At 47.1% G+C, this 16,016-nt stretch overlaps 7 protein-coding genes across 7 annotated transcripts; 2 read left to right on the top strand and 5 right to left on the bottom strand.

The window, feature by feature from the left end:
* Positions 1 to 865: 865 nt before the first annotated feature.
* Positions 866 to 2,455, top strand: FPOAC1_005402 (uncharacterized protein; the record flags this gene model as incomplete). Its single annotated transcript, XM_044849930.1, has 1 exon — positions 866 to 2,455. The coding sequence occupies one exon, from the start codon at positions 866 to 868 to the stop codon at positions 2,453 to 2,455; it is 1,590 nt and encodes a 529-aa protein (XP_044708640.1).
* A 443-nt stretch (positions 2,456 to 2,898) lies between these two features.
* FPOAC1_005403 (uncharacterized protein) lies at positions 2,899 to 3,897 on the bottom strand (the record flags this gene model as incomplete). Its single annotated transcript, XM_044849931.1, has 1 exon — positions 2,899 to 3,897. The coding sequence occupies one exon, from the start codon at positions 3,895 to 3,897 to the stop codon at positions 2,899 to 2,901; it is 999 nt and encodes a 332-aa protein (XP_044708641.1).
* Positions 3,898 to 5,099: 1,202 nt separating this feature from the next.
* On the bottom strand, positions 5,100 to 6,128 carry FPOAC1_005404 (uncharacterized protein; the record flags this gene model as incomplete). Its single annotated transcript, XM_044849932.1, has 2 exons — positions 5,100 to 5,722; positions 5,780 to 6,128. 2 exons carry the CDS (start codon positions 6,126 to 6,128, stop codon positions 5,100 to 5,102), a joined length of 972 nt encoding a protein of 323 aa, XP_044708642.1.
* Positions 6,129 to 6,976: 848 nt separating this feature from the next.
* On the bottom strand, positions 6,977 to 8,732 carry FPOAC1_005405 (uncharacterized protein; the record flags this gene model as incomplete). Its single annotated transcript, XM_044849933.1, has 5 exons — positions 6,977 to 7,665; positions 7,733 to 7,745; positions 7,793 to 8,025; positions 8,079 to 8,117; positions 8,171 to 8,732. 5 exons carry the CDS (start codon positions 8,730 to 8,732, stop codon positions 6,977 to 6,979), a joined length of 1,536 nt encoding a protein of 511 aa, XP_044708643.1.
* Positions 8,733 to 9,178: 446 nt separating this feature from the next.
* Positions 9,179 to 11,126, bottom strand: FPOAC1_005406 (uncharacterized protein; the record flags this gene model as incomplete). Its single annotated transcript, XM_044849934.1, has 5 exons — positions 9,179 to 9,861; positions 9,916 to 10,187; positions 10,238 to 10,432; positions 10,481 to 10,891; positions 10,945 to 11,126. The coding sequence occupies 5 exons, from the start codon at positions 11,124 to 11,126 to the stop codon at positions 9,179 to 9,181; spliced, it is 1,743 nt and encodes a 580-aa protein (XP_044708644.1).
* A 1,187-nt stretch (positions 11,127 to 12,313) lies between these two features.
* Positions 12,314 to 15,106, top strand: FPOAC1_005407 (uncharacterized protein; the record flags this gene model as incomplete). Its single annotated transcript, XM_044849935.1, has 1 exon — positions 12,314 to 15,106. One exon carries the CDS (start codon positions 12,314 to 12,316, stop codon positions 15,104 to 15,106), a length of 2,793 nt encoding a protein of 930 aa, XP_044708645.1.
* A 434-nt stretch (positions 15,107 to 15,540) lies between these two features.
* On the bottom strand, positions 15,541 to 15,882 carry FPOAC1_005408 (uncharacterized protein; the record flags this gene model as incomplete). Its single annotated transcript, XM_044849936.1, has 1 exon — positions 15,541 to 15,882. One exon carries the CDS (start codon positions 15,880 to 15,882, stop codon positions 15,541 to 15,543), a length of 342 nt encoding a protein of 113 aa, XP_044708646.1.
* Positions 15,883 to 16,016: the final 134 nt, after the last annotated feature.

Here is a 16,016-nt window from a genome sequence, read left to right on the forward strand (position 1 = left end):
ATGGATCATGAGACTTCACAACACTCCTTGTAATCTTTTAATGTCTTTTTTATGTCACTATTTACGCATTATTCCCGCTACAAGTCGGGCTGGTGGAATCAAGGTGGCGGCTTAGTCGCGAAGGCGAGAGGGTAAAATGGTGGTAATCTTCTTCGACACATTCTTTCCATAGGGGACATAGCCGCGGCATGGCAGCGACTAGAGTTATCTATAGACTTGACATAGCTTCAACTTCAATTTTATTGTCTTTTGCTGGAATCAAATAATTTCCCATAACTAAAGACGCCGGTGTATAATGTTTAAGGCTGAACACGGGGAAATAAGGTGATCAATGTCTTCAGAAGCCAAGACAGATTTCCACATCGATATCCACTCTTTGTATCTTGTGTATATTTACTCCATCATTGAACCATTAAGCCTCATAGTAGTTGGAAAGGGGTCTTCCATCGATCGCCAAGAAAGCTAAAGCTCAAGTATACAGGGCTGGTCTCCCTTCCATTATGACTGTGAATGCTCTCATTTCAACCAGAGCCAATAAACATTGGATTTCCGCAAAAGGGCGGAAGTCAACCTGTCTAGTCTCTCCCTTGGTGCACTGTATCGGCAAGGGATACAAGATCTGCCCTAGCCAGCCTGATTTACACATTTGTCCTTGGGACCTGAGACATGTGCTCTGACAAGCCTCCCCTTATTTTGCTTCTGAGACACTGCAGCTCTCCCACATTCTTTTGTGAAATAGATACCATCTGTCGTTAAAAACAAAGCACTCGTTTTATTATAATTCTCTAACTACACCACTTGTATCACTTAGTGTTTCAAAAAGCATTTTCTTTGAACCGTGGATTGAACCACAAAACTCGACACAATGCGGGATATCGGTGCAAATCCAAAGTTGACTCTGTCAGCAGTTCTCAATACGCAGAGAATCTACAGAATCATAGTCATGATACTTGCGCTATCACTATCCTTTTACACTCTATCATTCTTTTCAGATCTCCAATTGGGTGTCCCAGCATGGAAACCGTCCGAGGAATCATCACATCACACCGTGCCTGTCAACGAAGATCGTCGGTTCGCTTTAGTCCTACCTATCACCGATCCTACCCCGGATACATGCAAGACGATATTCACTGCGCTAGCTCTAGGCTATCCTAGTCCCGTCATTATCAATTGGGGCGTAGACTACCGCGATGTATCCCATTGGCATTTTGGAAAAGCTCTGCCCAAGATCCCGGGTCTAGTACACTATCTCGACTCGGTGATGCACCCCAACGCGACGGCTACAGAGAAGCTGGAGGAGGATGACCTGGTGCTCATGGTAGATTCTCATGATGTATGGTTTCAGTTGCCCGCCGAGGTCATGCTCAAACGTTACCATGAGATTAACAAACGAGCCAACGAAAGGTTGCGCAAGGAATGGGCCGGATCAGGCCCGATTCCCATGAAGCAGACTATTGTGGCTGCGTCTGAAAAGAAATGTTACCCAAATGATCCAGAACTCTTCGGTCTCGATTTGCGGTGCGATCGTTGGCCAGAAAGTCCACTACCGCCAGGTCTTTACGGACCGGAAACCGACAAGAATGCTACCGACTTTTACCATAATAGACCACGATGGATCAATGGTGGTATGTACATGGGTCCAGCAGGCGACATGAGGCGACTCTTTCGTCGCGCAATGCAGGATATGGAGGCTGCAATCGGAGAAGGTTTCCCTCTACGGAGCGAGCAGGGCCAAGTGGGCAACGTGATTGGGAGACAAGAGGTCTGGAGACAATGGAGAAGGAAGAATCGGATGAACAGTGACGAACTACAGGGTTTGGTCAATGAGGACTTCGAATACCACTTCGGACTCGACTACTCGCAAGAGATATCAAGCCAGGTCAAATTCACGGCTATCAACCGGAGTCTGGATCTCTATGACGCTCACTTCATACCGTTGGGCGACAAGGGGGCTATAGAATCGCATTCAAACGCCCTGGGTATATCTCCGGTTCGACTAATGGGTGTGCCCGACGATGTCAGCATGTCTCGAAACCCACTCGTGGAAATCGATAAGACTGCGACCTGGGGTGAAATGCCTCTCTATGGTGACCTGTTTATTGGTCAAGTGCCGGCGATGATACATCATAACGGTTACAAGGGGCGGCGCCAGACATGGTGGGATCGTCCATGGTATCATCAACGTTTGAGAGAGCTCGTAACTCCTCGTCTGAAACCATATCCAATTGATGAGCCGCTGGCAATAGTCCGAGATGGAAGCAGCCAAGTCAGATACTGGGGTGTCTCGGCTGAAGCCAGAGACAGATATCCCCGAAAGGCCAATGCAACAGCCGATGGCAGGTTCGCCAAGATGGAATTTGAGGAGTTATGTCAAAGTGACGAGAAGCCACTCAAAGATGCAAGAGACACTTGGTGGGAAGAAGTATTTAGAGACGGTAAAGGGCCATTTAGGTGATCATTTTCTTTTAAATTTGGTACGTGGCCTGCGGCAATCTGTTTTTATACAAGGAACTCTCTTCAAATTTCGATATCAACCATGAACAATCAACAAGCACTGGTATTGTAAATAAGTTGTCTCAAATCATATTGTCTATAAATGTGTGTAAAGACATCTAAGACATGATTGTAGCGACTTGCATTTTATGTCAACACCAGTGACGCCTGGTCCGTTATTAATTTACTTTGCATAGACTTGATTTGTATCCGCAAATATCTTGTGCGACGTAGGGTGTGTACCAGAACTTGGACAATAATATTGATAAGTGAACAGACAATTGGTGAGTTGAAGACGAAGAGATAAATACACATTAAATTGAAAGTAGTACCTAATACCCATGATTATACATCGTGTTGAAGTTAGGAAATGACATGTAAGAAATGAGTAATTCCAAAAATGAACTAAACCTCGTTGTGGTTCAGATACCAAGCGACAAACTTGACGATACCCTCCTGCACTTTGGTCTTTGGCTTGTACCCGATCAGTGACGCCGCCTTAGAAACATCTGCGTACGTGAGTGGCATGTCTCCAGCTTGCTCTCCTCGCCAATCAATGAGTGCTTTGCATCCCAACGTCCCTTCAAGAACACTGATGAGGTCTATCAACTTGATGGTCTGTGACTCTCCAAGGTTGATGGCCTCAAACAGAGAGTCGTCATATTGGATGGCCCCGAATATGCCATCAATGATGTCGTCGATGTAGGTATAGTCTCTAATGGAGGACCCGTCACCGAAAAGAGGGATCGGCTTGCCTTGGTGAATGAGTCTTGTGAACTTGTGAATCGCAAGATCTGGGCGTTGACGTGGGCCATAGACGGTGAAAAATCTCAGACAGACACAGCGAATCTGATATAGATGAGACCATGTGTGGCACAGTAGCTCGCCTGTTGCTTTCGATGCGGCATATGGGGAAATAGGCTTCGTGGTGCTCTGGGTTTCGGAGAAGGGAGCTTTTGCGCCCAGGCCATAAACACTAGAGGATGATCCAAAGACAAATTGCTTGACTCCAAAGTCTTTGCAGCATTGCAGGAGATTCATGGTACCAGTGACATTGACATCATAGTAAAGGTCTGGGAACTGTAGAGAGGGGAGAACTCCGGCGCGAGCCGCAAGATGCACCACGACGGAAAAGTTGCTCTCGGAGAAGATGGCCGACAAAGCTGGCACGTCGCGGATGTCAGCCTCGTATACTGTAAGGTTGGGGTGTTGTAGAAGGCCTGCGAGGTTGGCACGCTTGATTTCGGGAGAGTAGAAGTCATCGAAGTTGTCAATCACCACAACCCTCCAGTACCCGTCGGCAAGCAGTGCTTCGACAAGATGGGAGCCGATGAAGCCTGCACCACCTGTCACCAGGATGGATTGTCTGGGAATGGAGCTGCGGAGTGTTGTAACGATAGTCATGGTTGCGATTGGTGCTTCAAGTGAAAAGGTTGGATATGCTTAGCCCAGTTTTCATTCACTTGTTCGGCAAGTGGAATATTAAATGGATGGGGCCTCTCCCTTCGCAGAGTGCCAAGCAAGGGAGCATCAAAGGGTATTTACATAGCATTTCACCACAGTTGCCCCTTCTTAGTGTCTCAGCCACAATGTCTGATTACAATCGATATGTACGCTGCAAGTGACCGAATGGAAGTTAGTCCTATTCGAAGAGACCGTGTTATCGGCATTGTGGCTTGCCGAGAATGCAGCATAATCCTTAGTATACACATACCATCCAAGCAGGGGCAAAATGATAAACAGAGGACTACCCCTCGAATTCTGAGTCTAAAGAGCCAACAAGAATGAATGCTGACCATGTGTACAAGCCCCTTAATTTCCACATTCAGCCAGTGATACGTCTGGGAGGTATGCCGTCAATCAGTGTCTGACAGTGTGTTGCGTTGTTCTATATACAAATTAGATGTCGCAATTGGAGCTACGATTCGAAAGCTACCAAGATATGCGGAAAGATGATCCACAGTCAGTTGTACATAAACCAATTACTGCATTCTAAGTGGTACTGACATGTCCCTTACAGAATCCCATGCCGTCTGATCATTGGTTGACCGTCGCGCTCAGAATGCCCATTGACAATTAATGTACATACAACCCTCCTCTAGCTCAAACACAACAACATTCCTGCTAACTTTGATTTATCAAACTTGCCGCTCTATATCATAGGTCTAGACATACACTTCGTATTGTGAATATGTGAAGAGATAAAATTGAATGGGAGAGGAGAGGAGAGGAATTTTGTTTTTAACATCTGATTCATGTTATCGTCTCATTCTTATCCCTTCAGTCGAGATTCTCATAACGTTTACTTGCAACCACTTCAGCTGTTTCAGGCTCTGCTTTGAGTCGCTTATTGACTTTGATAGGTGGTGGCGACCTCGCGTGCATTTGATTGGAGTGAACGCGAGTTGGCTGGCCGGTATCTCAGCAGCCAGCATCTCACCAAATCGATATAGCGCTGTCGTTAGGTGCTTTACCAGATACAGCTAGAACACACAACCCGTGTCATTCTTATCCTCGTTTCTAAGTATTTGCGACGGTCTACATCAAGGATAGAAAGTGAACTTATCATTGCTATTTTCTATGAAAAGACTTGCAACTGATGATATCTATTTGGAAGGCTCCGCGAATTGATAAGAGAATGGTTGTACCTTTCCAAAGTTAGGTGTACCATCGGCATTGGCAGTCAAGGGCTGAGTCATAGCATATCGAGTGTCATCGCAAGCACCATTCTTGTTCGAAGTAGCATGGAACGTGATGAAAGTCTGCTTTCCATCAGGGCTCTGAAAGAAGCTGTTGTGTCCAGTTCCATAGCTTCCATTCGCACTCTTGAGGACACAGCCATTAGACTTTTTCCATGCAGACGCCTTTGCTGGGTCAGTTTTCCCGTCCCACTCAAGTGTTGCGACGCAATAATCAGGGGTCCAGCAATAGTTGGCAGAGTAGGCGATATAGGTCTTTCCGCCAAAATAGAGAGCGTTTGGTCCCTCTTGCACAGGGGTGCCGCTCTTTTCCCAGGCCTGATCAGGCTGGGAGATGATGCTCAGGGCCCCGACGGACATGAAGTTGGATCCAAGCTTACGGACGCATGTAGATTGGTATTGAACCCCGGTCATGCAAGAGTACACAAAGTAGTTGCCGAACTGGTTCGTCCGGAGGATTGTACCGTCAATACCCCAGTCGTCAGAGAGCTTGGCTCCATAGGACCAACTGTCCCAAGGTGTGGCACCACCTAGGCGAAGTTATTAGTTGCTATTCTTAAACTCATAAGTTTTGGTTTTACACTAACCCTTGATAACATGGGAACGCTGTCCAGTAAGGTCTTCAGACTTTCCAGCAGTGTAGTAGATGTACCATTTTCCACCCAAGTAGTGAAGCTCAGGTGCCCAAACGTTGGATGATCGTGAAGGGTCTGAGTCTGTGTAAATGACCTTCGGGGTAGCGGTCTTGAGCCCTTCGATAGTAGTGGCACGAGAGAGCTGCAGATTGGTCCACTCAGTCGAGATGAGATAGTAGTAACCGCCAGTATAGGTGATCTGTGGATCACCACCTCCTGGGTTTCGAATGGGGTTGGTGTAGGCACGAGCCGAACTGACAAGACCAAGGGTAAAGACAAATATGTTGTTCCAAGAAACCATGATGGTGGGTAGATGATCTAGTCAGGGACCTTGATCGATTATTGAAACATACAGCGGTGCAGCTTAACCTTTTATCATCCACGAAACAGTTTAATTGGGACTTTCCCATACTATCGCTGCATTACAACCCCCAACTCTTCCAAGTGACCTTCCTATAAAGCTCAAGTCTAATCGGTCAAAGGGCATGTGACGTCTCATTTGATCAGTTGCGCCAAATATCTTAGTTAGTTCTATTTGTCGATCTTGTGCAGACGCGTTGATGCGGTCCAATCATGTATCGTGTGCCCTTGCCATCTCCCCAGGTTCCATCTTCAATCTCAGATGAGCTTCGGGAGTTTGGCCTCCGCAGTTATTCTTAAAGTGTGGAGTTTACTTGAACCGGTCCAGTAATGAGTGCCAATCTCTCGGTCGAGATTAGGTGAATGCGGGATCCCCGGAAAGTTGACCGGATGGATCAGGCTAGCTTCGCCGAGGTACGAGCATCTCTCTTCAATCAGGGATTTTATTGTTACGTGGTAAGAGAAGTAATCACCCGAAAACATGCGTGGCTGACAAGACTACGATATTCGATCATTCTTAGTCTCTATGCCGATGGTCCAAAAGGTTAGGTGTCTGTTACATGAACAAGCAACATGCTTACCAGGATGTGTTTCTGTTGGACTCTGAGGGTGATAAGAAAGCAAATTGATTGAAGATGTATCCTAAAGCTGCAGAAACTACGCACAAGTACGTATGATATGGCCTCATGGGCTACCACGCGAGATCCCTCACCGTTGGTAGGGGCCAATGCTTAGTATTATTCCACGGCCATCAGTGAGCCAATGTGTAGTCATGAGCGAACGTAACAGCTAGTCTGTCCGTACCATCTCAGAATTCCATTGGGGGATATCAATTCCAACTGCCTTTCCTGCCCTCATGATGAATCGAACAAATATCTCGGCATCAGCACCCACTTCTTGCCAACTGATGCATGTGGGCGTACCCATGTCAATCAGGGCACTTCGATCCTGGAATACAGCGACGAACTGATGTTGGTTCTCATCTTTGACGTTGGTAGGGTAAACCCTGAAATCAAGATCATTGGGCTTGATCCCTAGTTTCTGAGCTGTGCGGTCCTTGATGTTTACCCCGTCGATGACAAGTTTCTGAACAGCTATGCCGTGACCGTCACGCGTCGTATTGAGAAACGCCATAGAGTTTTCACCATTCCCGTACTGACCAGCATAACGAGCCTCTGTCTCAGCAGCTGCAATCTGGGAGAAATACCCGATGACCTCGCTGACAATATCAGCATGAACATTGAGATCCAGTTTTCGATCCTCGACACTGCTGTCATGGGCCAGAATAGCGAAACCGGCGTTGAAGTCCGTGGTGAGACCGAAGTAACTAGCATATTTGCCAAGTGTGCCAGCTTTGGTCAGAGCGTCCATGATGGGACGGATGTTCTGTCCGGCGCGGTAAACTTCCCAGGGACGACCGACACCATTGCGGAGGTTGGAAGTATCGGCGTGAGACTTCAGCCATCGACGACCGATGGCTGAAGGGAGTATGTCGGAAGCAAGCATGGAGTGACCAGCGCGAGCAAGATCTTCTATGGAGCTTACAAATGACAATGCACTTCAACGCGTTAGTAAATGGATTGACTAATTCCTGATTATACTCACCCAGGTTCTGTTGAGACTTTCCATGGCAAAAATGTCTTTACAATCATGGCTCAAAACACCACTAGAAGTCAGGTTCAAGGGTTTCAAAAGAGTATCTTCAAGGATGGAAGTCCAGTCACTGCCACTTTCTCTTTCCATAGCAAAGACAAGAAGCTGCCAAGCTGCGTAAGACACCACAGGAGTCGTATCGGGTAAGAAATAGGGCGACTTGGTCGCAAAGGTCTCCTGGAAAGCTACAGGCCATATCAGTATGCTTCTCTCGTAGGAGCTGTCGATATTATCTTACATTCCCAATCACAGGGCTCGCCTACCACGCACGCAGTGGCTGTGGCCATGTTAGTCTTGTATGTTGTGATCTTGGAGAAGAATGAAACTTACACTCGCGACTCAGCCCAGACATCTGTCCAGCCAGAGCACCAATGGTAATATCCTTCCACGATGGAGCGTATGGGCTCTTGACATCGGCCAGTTCAGGAAGATACTTCGTAATTGGTGTCTCCCACTGCTCGCCCATCTTGGCGAGCCAGGCATACACAGTGAATACCATAGTAACATCGCCGACAGGGAACCTAGTAGCCAATGTGATATTTTCGTTGGAAACTTGATCCTCGGGAGATGTGTAGTGATACTGGAAGAAGATAGGATCATCACGAAGTTTCTCGTCTCCGCCAAAGATGACAACTGAGAAGGAGGTGGTGTTGACGTTTATCGAGCCATACTTATCACTACCGCCGTTTTGAACAAGTTCATCAAACATTTTTGTAAATTCAGATACCACTCCCTGGATAGGTTTTGATGATATGTCGATAGTCGGAGGGGGATAGTATGCTCCAAGGAGAGCACAGCCAAAGAAGGGAATGTCGTCTTCATTGCTTGGAGTTTCTGCCAGAGCTACCACAGCCACAGCACTCAAAACGGAAGGAAATAAAAATGGATGCATGATATTCAACTAGAAGGGGTATTGATATTGGTTGATGTGATGGTAAAGAGATGATATCGAGTAGAATGCCATATTTTCAGCCATGAGGTCTTGTCTTTATACTCGAGCTGATCCTTTGAACAAAACCCACGTCCGCGTTCTACGCCTGTCATAAGGTACAGTGGAAGTCTAGCTGGAGGCTTAGATGTCTGACTCCACGGATGAATATGGATCGTTAGAAGATCGAAATTACGAATTACATGCGAAATGTTGTGCAGCCAATAACATACACAGTTCAGAGCTCTTACTCCGTATCTTAGTCCGACTTGCTCCGTACGGCATAAGCTTAGTCCGTATCTTAGTCCGTACCAAGATCCTTAGTCCGACTCGGATCAACGAATGCTGAGTGACGAGACATTCATGGATGATGGATGAGAAAAATAGAATTCTGTGTAAAGGACAACAATCTAGCTCGCCCACGCAAAGTTGATGGGAAAGTCGATTGGGTCCGCGAAAAGAAAAGTGCTAATGTCCAAGTCCGGATTCTGATACCATTCAGACCCACCACCCATGTTCCAGTTTTGATACGACAACGGTAGGCTGACAGGCATCCCACTGGTATGATCACTGAGAGATATTGATGGCTGTGAGCCAGAAGAAGGGCTTATGGACGAATTCGACTCAGCTGTCTGCTGTGCGACCTGCGACAGGTACCAGTTCTCTAAACGTCGTATGCGCTTTACTATGCTGTGGAAGGGATGTTCTGATGGCGCCCCCGGCCCAGGCACGGCTTCAAATCGGAGGACAAGTTGACGAAGGGTATGCTTCATATCCAGAAATCGTCGAAGATGTTGAGTGAAGCCGGAAACGCTACCTCGAGCAGCTATGAGATCCAGACGGACGGCAAGATTGAGAGCACAGTTCATCATGATCCAGCCCATGTTGGACATGGCTACTTCTTCGCCCTGAGGCATGACTAGAATGACCCCGATGAGGGATCTGGTAGCCGACATACTTGTAGATAACCATTCATTGAGAGTCGTCTCGTCCTGGAATGGGTTCTGAAACTTGTCGAGACCAAAGGCTGTTCCTCGTGGTGAGGATTGGCTAAGCATAAGTTCGAGAATATGTATCTGAAGAAGCAACGGTGCTATAGCATATAGTGTCAGATATATAGAAACAAGGATGTAGCTGTTATACTTACGACTTTCGCTCAACGGGAAAGGTAGTGTCGATTTAATATTCGAACATTTCTGGGTAATCTCTTGACTTTCAGTGAAAAATTGTAAACCGTTGTCAGTCGGTGCAGTTTTGCAGACAAGGTCTTCGATATTCTCGATAAGAGTCTGAACCTGTATCACATAAGGCAAGAACTTATCAGTGGGGTACTGGTTTAGTGAGGCGAGATGCTCGCAACAAGCCAGAAGATACGTTGTGTTGAAGACTTGGCGTGATTTCTGAAGAATGATAGAGGAGCTTAAATTATATTAGTACTAGCTTCATGTCCAGTTTTGTGGTTGACCTACCAGGAGGATAAGTAGTATGCCCCTGCAAGAGCTCGCATCTCATCTGGCTGCCAATCAGGCTTATTCTGATATCTCCCGCCTTCGGCACTCCACAACTTAGGCTTTCGGGGTCTGTCGAGGCGTAGATCGCTGATTATACTCGTTATAAGATGGAGATGCTGGATATATCGCTTGGGTTTTGGTTGATAGTGCGCCCTGGATCGTTAGCAATCAAAGTCTTCATCTTTCCTCAAGTGACTATACCATGCAACATGAATAAGCAGCCCTTGCAGTAGATCAAGTTGGTTAAAGTCACCCTCGACCATCTTCACTGCAACTATCTGCTTGAATTGGTTGCCGAGTGCAACTTGAGTAGCTACATCGTTGTAAGACGCAGCAGCTAGCATAGCTAGACAAGCATAGGGGTGCTGTGAGTTTAGTTCTTCGATAGAACTATCACTAGGGAAGAGAACAAAAGGAAAGTACGGAATAAATCGGCATCTGAAAATTCCCAAGAGTTGCTGCCCTTGCTCATAAGTCAAGATACCCTGTTCAAATGGGTCTAGTGGAGCATCTTTGTTGAGGATATCTTGATCACCTTCACATGCTTGATGTTGCCGATTTACTGGTGATTTGGACGATCTATCCGAGGCATGTTTTGCACCTAATTTCTCACTGCCATGTCTTGCGTGAGTTCAGCGAACATTTTATCAAAAAAATAGACTGACCGTTGACGATTCACGTTTTGGCGTCGTCGAGCTTGGTTGAAAATACACGTCTTGCCAAGTCTGAGGCAGCGGTCGCATAGATCAGAATCCTGCGTCTTTTCACAGCGAATTTTGAGATGAAAACATGTCTGGCATGTTTTCAGTAAAGGCATGGGTGAGCGGCGATCATCCGACGGGCTCATTGCTGATAAATGTTAAGCTTAAAGGTCAACGGGGATAGTATGTTTTTTTTAGTAAGTGTTTAGGAATAACATGATAACGAAGGATTTGGTCACGTGAACTCATAGATTCCGAAACCCGTCCATGAGGATGAGGCTGTGCATTGGACGCGTAATTCGCGTCTCAAAAACGTCGTAACGAGGGTGGTTTGGAAGTCTACGCTCCTTCCCAATATTGAATTGTTTTTCTGAGGAATCTTTGCATCTGAAACATTCATGGACAAGAGTAGTGAGTAGCATGTTGGGAGAGATACGAGAGTGTACAGGGTAAGAAACGCGTTTATTGAGACGAAAGATTGTGACACTAGGTACTTTAGAATAATAATTCCGGATAGATCCGGGAACGGGTACACAAAATGGAAGTAAAATGGATGTTCTAGAATACTTCCTTCCAGTAAATTATCGTTGTATACCATCAAACATTAACGAGAACGGTCTCCAAATTTGATACAGTGATATATCCTCTGCTCTTGACTGCATCTTTCACAAGACAAGGCATGACTAACAATGCGCGGCTCACACCATCGGTGTCATGGTATTACTAGGTATGCAAAGGATAGTGGAATCTGATATTTACCTTGTCGGATGCCATCAATCGAAACAATCATGATGTGAAAGCTCTTGATAGCACACTATATTAATGGTTCTTCCTTGGGCACGAGGTAACACCTCAACCCCCAACGCCAAGCAAAACTCGGACCACACTACAGCTCTGGCCATGCTTGTAGACATCGGTCACTAAAGTTTAGCAGCGGGTCATTTACCGTTCATTAATCCGTCCGCTCAACAGAGGGAATCGACCAAGTTTGCGGGGAACTACAACCCCCAACTCCGGTTCTGGCACTGATCATCAAATATTCTTTCTCCTTGACACTAAAAACCGTCAGATGTGCTTTCAAACACCTTGAAAAGGGCAGCTGCTCGGGTCTTTCTACACCGATGCCCGAAATGCAGGGGGTTATCGATTTGGTGATTGTGAAATGTACTGAACAGGGTATACAAACCGAAATTAGCAGCATAATCTCATTGCGACTCTCAATGGCGTCACTTGGTGTGTACTGGTATTTATAAGAGTATGTCAACGATCTGTATTGCTCATACATCTTCGGCATCTCTTTCACTGTCAAGTCAAACTTGGTAGTCGTTGCAAAATGCTGCGACAAGCCGTCCACTCTTTTTTACTCGCCATATTGGCGGGCCATACTATCGCAGCTCCCAGCAACTCCTCGTCAGCTGCCAAAGTCCACTGGCTCGGCGAGAAACCCAACTTCACCCCAGGCACTACATTTGGTGTCCCTTGGCCTCAGTCAAAGCATTTCCCCAAAAGTACAAAGTTCACAGCCTCGGGTCCATCCGGTCAAAATGTCGATCTTCAGACCTGGGTTACTGGCTACTGGGCTGATGGCTCAGTAAAGTGGACTGGTCATGCGATCCCTGCCTCGGAGGATGTCCTTGAAGAGTACATCGTCAGGGCTGCAGCTGATCATCGTGGCATCAACTCAACTGCGTCCACTGGTAGCGGAAAGGATGGTCCCAAAGTCTCAGTCACCCAAACATCAAGCGACATCAAAGTCGACACTGGAAAGTTGACCGCCGTCTTCCCCAAAAAGGGCTCGGTCATCGTCAAAGACATCCAAACCAATGGCAAACGCATTGCCCAAAATGGCAGACTTGTGCTACAGTCTCAATCAGGTGTTTCGCATCCTTCCGACGAGGACGGCGAACCCTTCAAAACTCTCCGCTTCCAGAGCAGCATCGACAACGTCACAGTCAGCGACCAAAACTCGACACGAGCTCTAATCACCGTTCGAGGCAAGCACGAAGCAATCGACAAGTCTGGCCATGATTCATGGCTACCCTTTGTCCTTCGCTTCTATCTTTACTCTGGCTCTGAGTCAATCAAGATCATCCACAGCTTAGTATTTGACGGAGATGCTGAGAAGGACTTCATCTCCGGCGTGGGTCTTCGCTTTGACGTTCCACTCGAGGGCGAAGAGCTTTACAATCGTCATGTGCGAATTGCTGGTGTTGATGGAGGCCTTCTCAGTGAAGCTGTTCAGGGCATTACAGGTCTTCGACGAGATCCTGGTGCCAACGTTCGAGCTGACCAATTTGATGGCAAAGAGTTGCCTGATAAGTCTACATGGGACGTCCGGGTTTCAAGTCGCATGCATTGGATCCCCCCATGGAATGACTACAGCTTGAGTCAACTCTCGTCTGACGGATTCACTCTCAAAAAGAGAACAAAGCCCGGCCAAAGCTGGGTCACCATTCCTGGAGGCTCTCGCGCGGAAGGGCTTGCATACCTTGGTGGTGCTACTGTTGGAGGCCTAGCGGTTGGTCTTCGGGACTTCTGGAAGAGATTTCCAACTGGCTTTGACATCTTCTCTGCAGCTTCTGATACTGGGTCCATCACCTTGTGGCTCTACAGCCCCTCTGCCGATCCCTTGGATCTTCGACCATACCACGATGGACTTGGACAGAAGAACTACACCGATCAGCTCGATGCTTTGGAGATTACATATGAAGATTGGGAGGAAGGCTTCGATACCCCCTATGGTATCGCTAGAACTAGCGAACTTTATCTCGTTGCCTTTGACAAAACCCCCTCTCAAGACACTCTCGCTAGCTATGTGTCTCAGATCAACAACCCTCCTGTTCTTGTTCCCGAGAGCGACTACATCAGCAAGACCAAAGCACTTGGATCATACTGGGCTCCTGCGGATACTTCCAGTGCCGCATCAAAGAAGCTGGAAGACAACATTGACTTCCTTGCAAAGTTCTACCAGTACGAGGTTGAGCACCGCAGATGGTACGGATTCCTCGATTACGGTGACTTCATGCACACATACGATCCAGATCGACATGAGTGGCGATACGATATCGGTGGCTACGCTTGGGACAACTCTGAGCTCTCGCCCGATTTGTTCTTCTGGCAGTATTTCCTCCGCACAGGTCGCGAAGATATCTATCGATTCGCTGAGGCACTGACCCGCCACACTGGCGAAGTGGACGTTTACCATATTGGCAACTGGAAAGGACTTGGAACCCGGCACGGTGTTCAGCACTTTAGCGACAGCGCGAAGCAAGCTCGTATTTCACAGCCTCAGTATAGAAAGTACTTCTACTACCTTTCTGGTGGTGATGAGCGTATCGGCGAGCTGTTTGAAGAGCTTCTTGATACGGACAAGACATATGGTGTTCTTGATCCTCAAAGAAAGGTTCGCAAGGATGGTTGGGTACCCACGCCAAATGCAACAGTCGCTTTCAGTCTAGGAACAGACTGGGGCGCTCTTGCGGGTGGCTGGCTGATTGACTGGGAGCGCAGGGGTCCACGATGGGAAGAGTCCAAGGCGAAACTTACCAGCACAGTCGAGAGTATCGCCAGACTGAAGAATGGATTTGTTACAGGCAACGGTCTCTATAATCTTCAGAACTGGACCCTCGGTCCTCCTCCTGCTGATCCAGACAACAAGGGTCACGTAGAGGTCTCACACCTCTCGGCTGTTTTCGGTCTACCTGAAGTGGTATCTGAGCTGATCGAGTATGCCGGCGACGAACTTCCAAGGGGTTTCAAGCAAGCGTGGCTTGACTACTGTTACTATTTTGAAGCTACCGCCGCCGAGCAACAGGCACGCTACGGGAAAGACTTTGGAAAGTTGAACTTGTACCAGGGTCACTCACGTCTGACAGCTTATGCTGCAAACCAGCAAAAGAATGGTACAATGGCCAATCTCGTTTGGGAGAAGTTCTTCAACAGTGACGGTTTCAAGGCACCCAACGCCACTTTCCAGACAACGCCCATCCCTGATCACGAAGGACTTGTACCCGGCAAAGAGGCACCGTGGGTCTCGACGAATGATGTTGCGCAGTACGGATTGGCTGTGATTCAGAATCTTGCTCTAGTAAGGGATGCCCTTGAGGACTTCAAGCCTAAGGCTTAAACATTGACCTTTATTGAGAACGTTTCTTTTGTCAAAGATAGTTGATAGTAATACTTATACTGTGTCTTGTCATTGTTTTGGGCAAAGATACCGATTTTTGTCTTGAGTCCAATAAAACTACGATAAAAACACTATCTCCCTAGATGCCTCTTTACCCCGTGGATGGCTACTGTGTCCCTAGTGACAATGACCAAACTTCACCCGTGCAACTAATCGCACATATGTTCAAGCAACTATTTATTGCCAGGACTAATCACCAAACAATATCTGCAATTCATATTGCCTCAAGGCCAGCCGTCGTCGGGCCGGGATTCTGAATCTCCGTAGGGATGTTTCTGAGCCGGTAGAGAAGGCAACACTGCTATCCTTAGCTATTAACCATCAGATACGTTCAGTACGTCCTTGCAATTGTACTCACTGTTGAAGATCATCATTTATGCCCGTGGACGACGCATCTGCTCTATCCGAAGCTTCATCTGTGCGATGTCACGCTGCAGTTCAGCATCCCTGAGTCTTGACGCTGCCTTCAAGGCCTGTATCTCGGCACCAATACTTCCAACCTCCCTTTTCAACTCGGTTGTGTAGACGTAAACGTATTCAACCTTTTGCGGGTAAGCGATTGCGGTTTCTCCTGACTTTGATACTGATGGACAATAATGTGCGAAATGCAACGGCGTAGTAAGTGGCTGTAATATTTGGCCATTAACAGGGCATGAGGATGTACGTGAACCTTTGATCACGCGGGAGACGCGATCAATATGTTTTTGGTGACTCATATCGAGATGTGGGGAGGTCTAGCCAAGATGAGGTCTTGTTTCTCGTTTTGATAGCAAGATGAGCTAGAAATGAACAACTTGGACGGGGTCCTCGAAATATTTATAAGGTGCAAAGACGTCGGCTGAAATAAATA

This window comes from Fusarium poae, chromosome 2, assembly GCF_019609905.1.
Source record: "Fusarium poae strain DAOMC 252244 chromosome 2, whole genome shotgun sequence".
NCBI lineage: Eukaryota > Fungi > Ascomycota > Sordariomycetes > Hypocreales > Nectriaceae > Fusarium > Fusarium poae.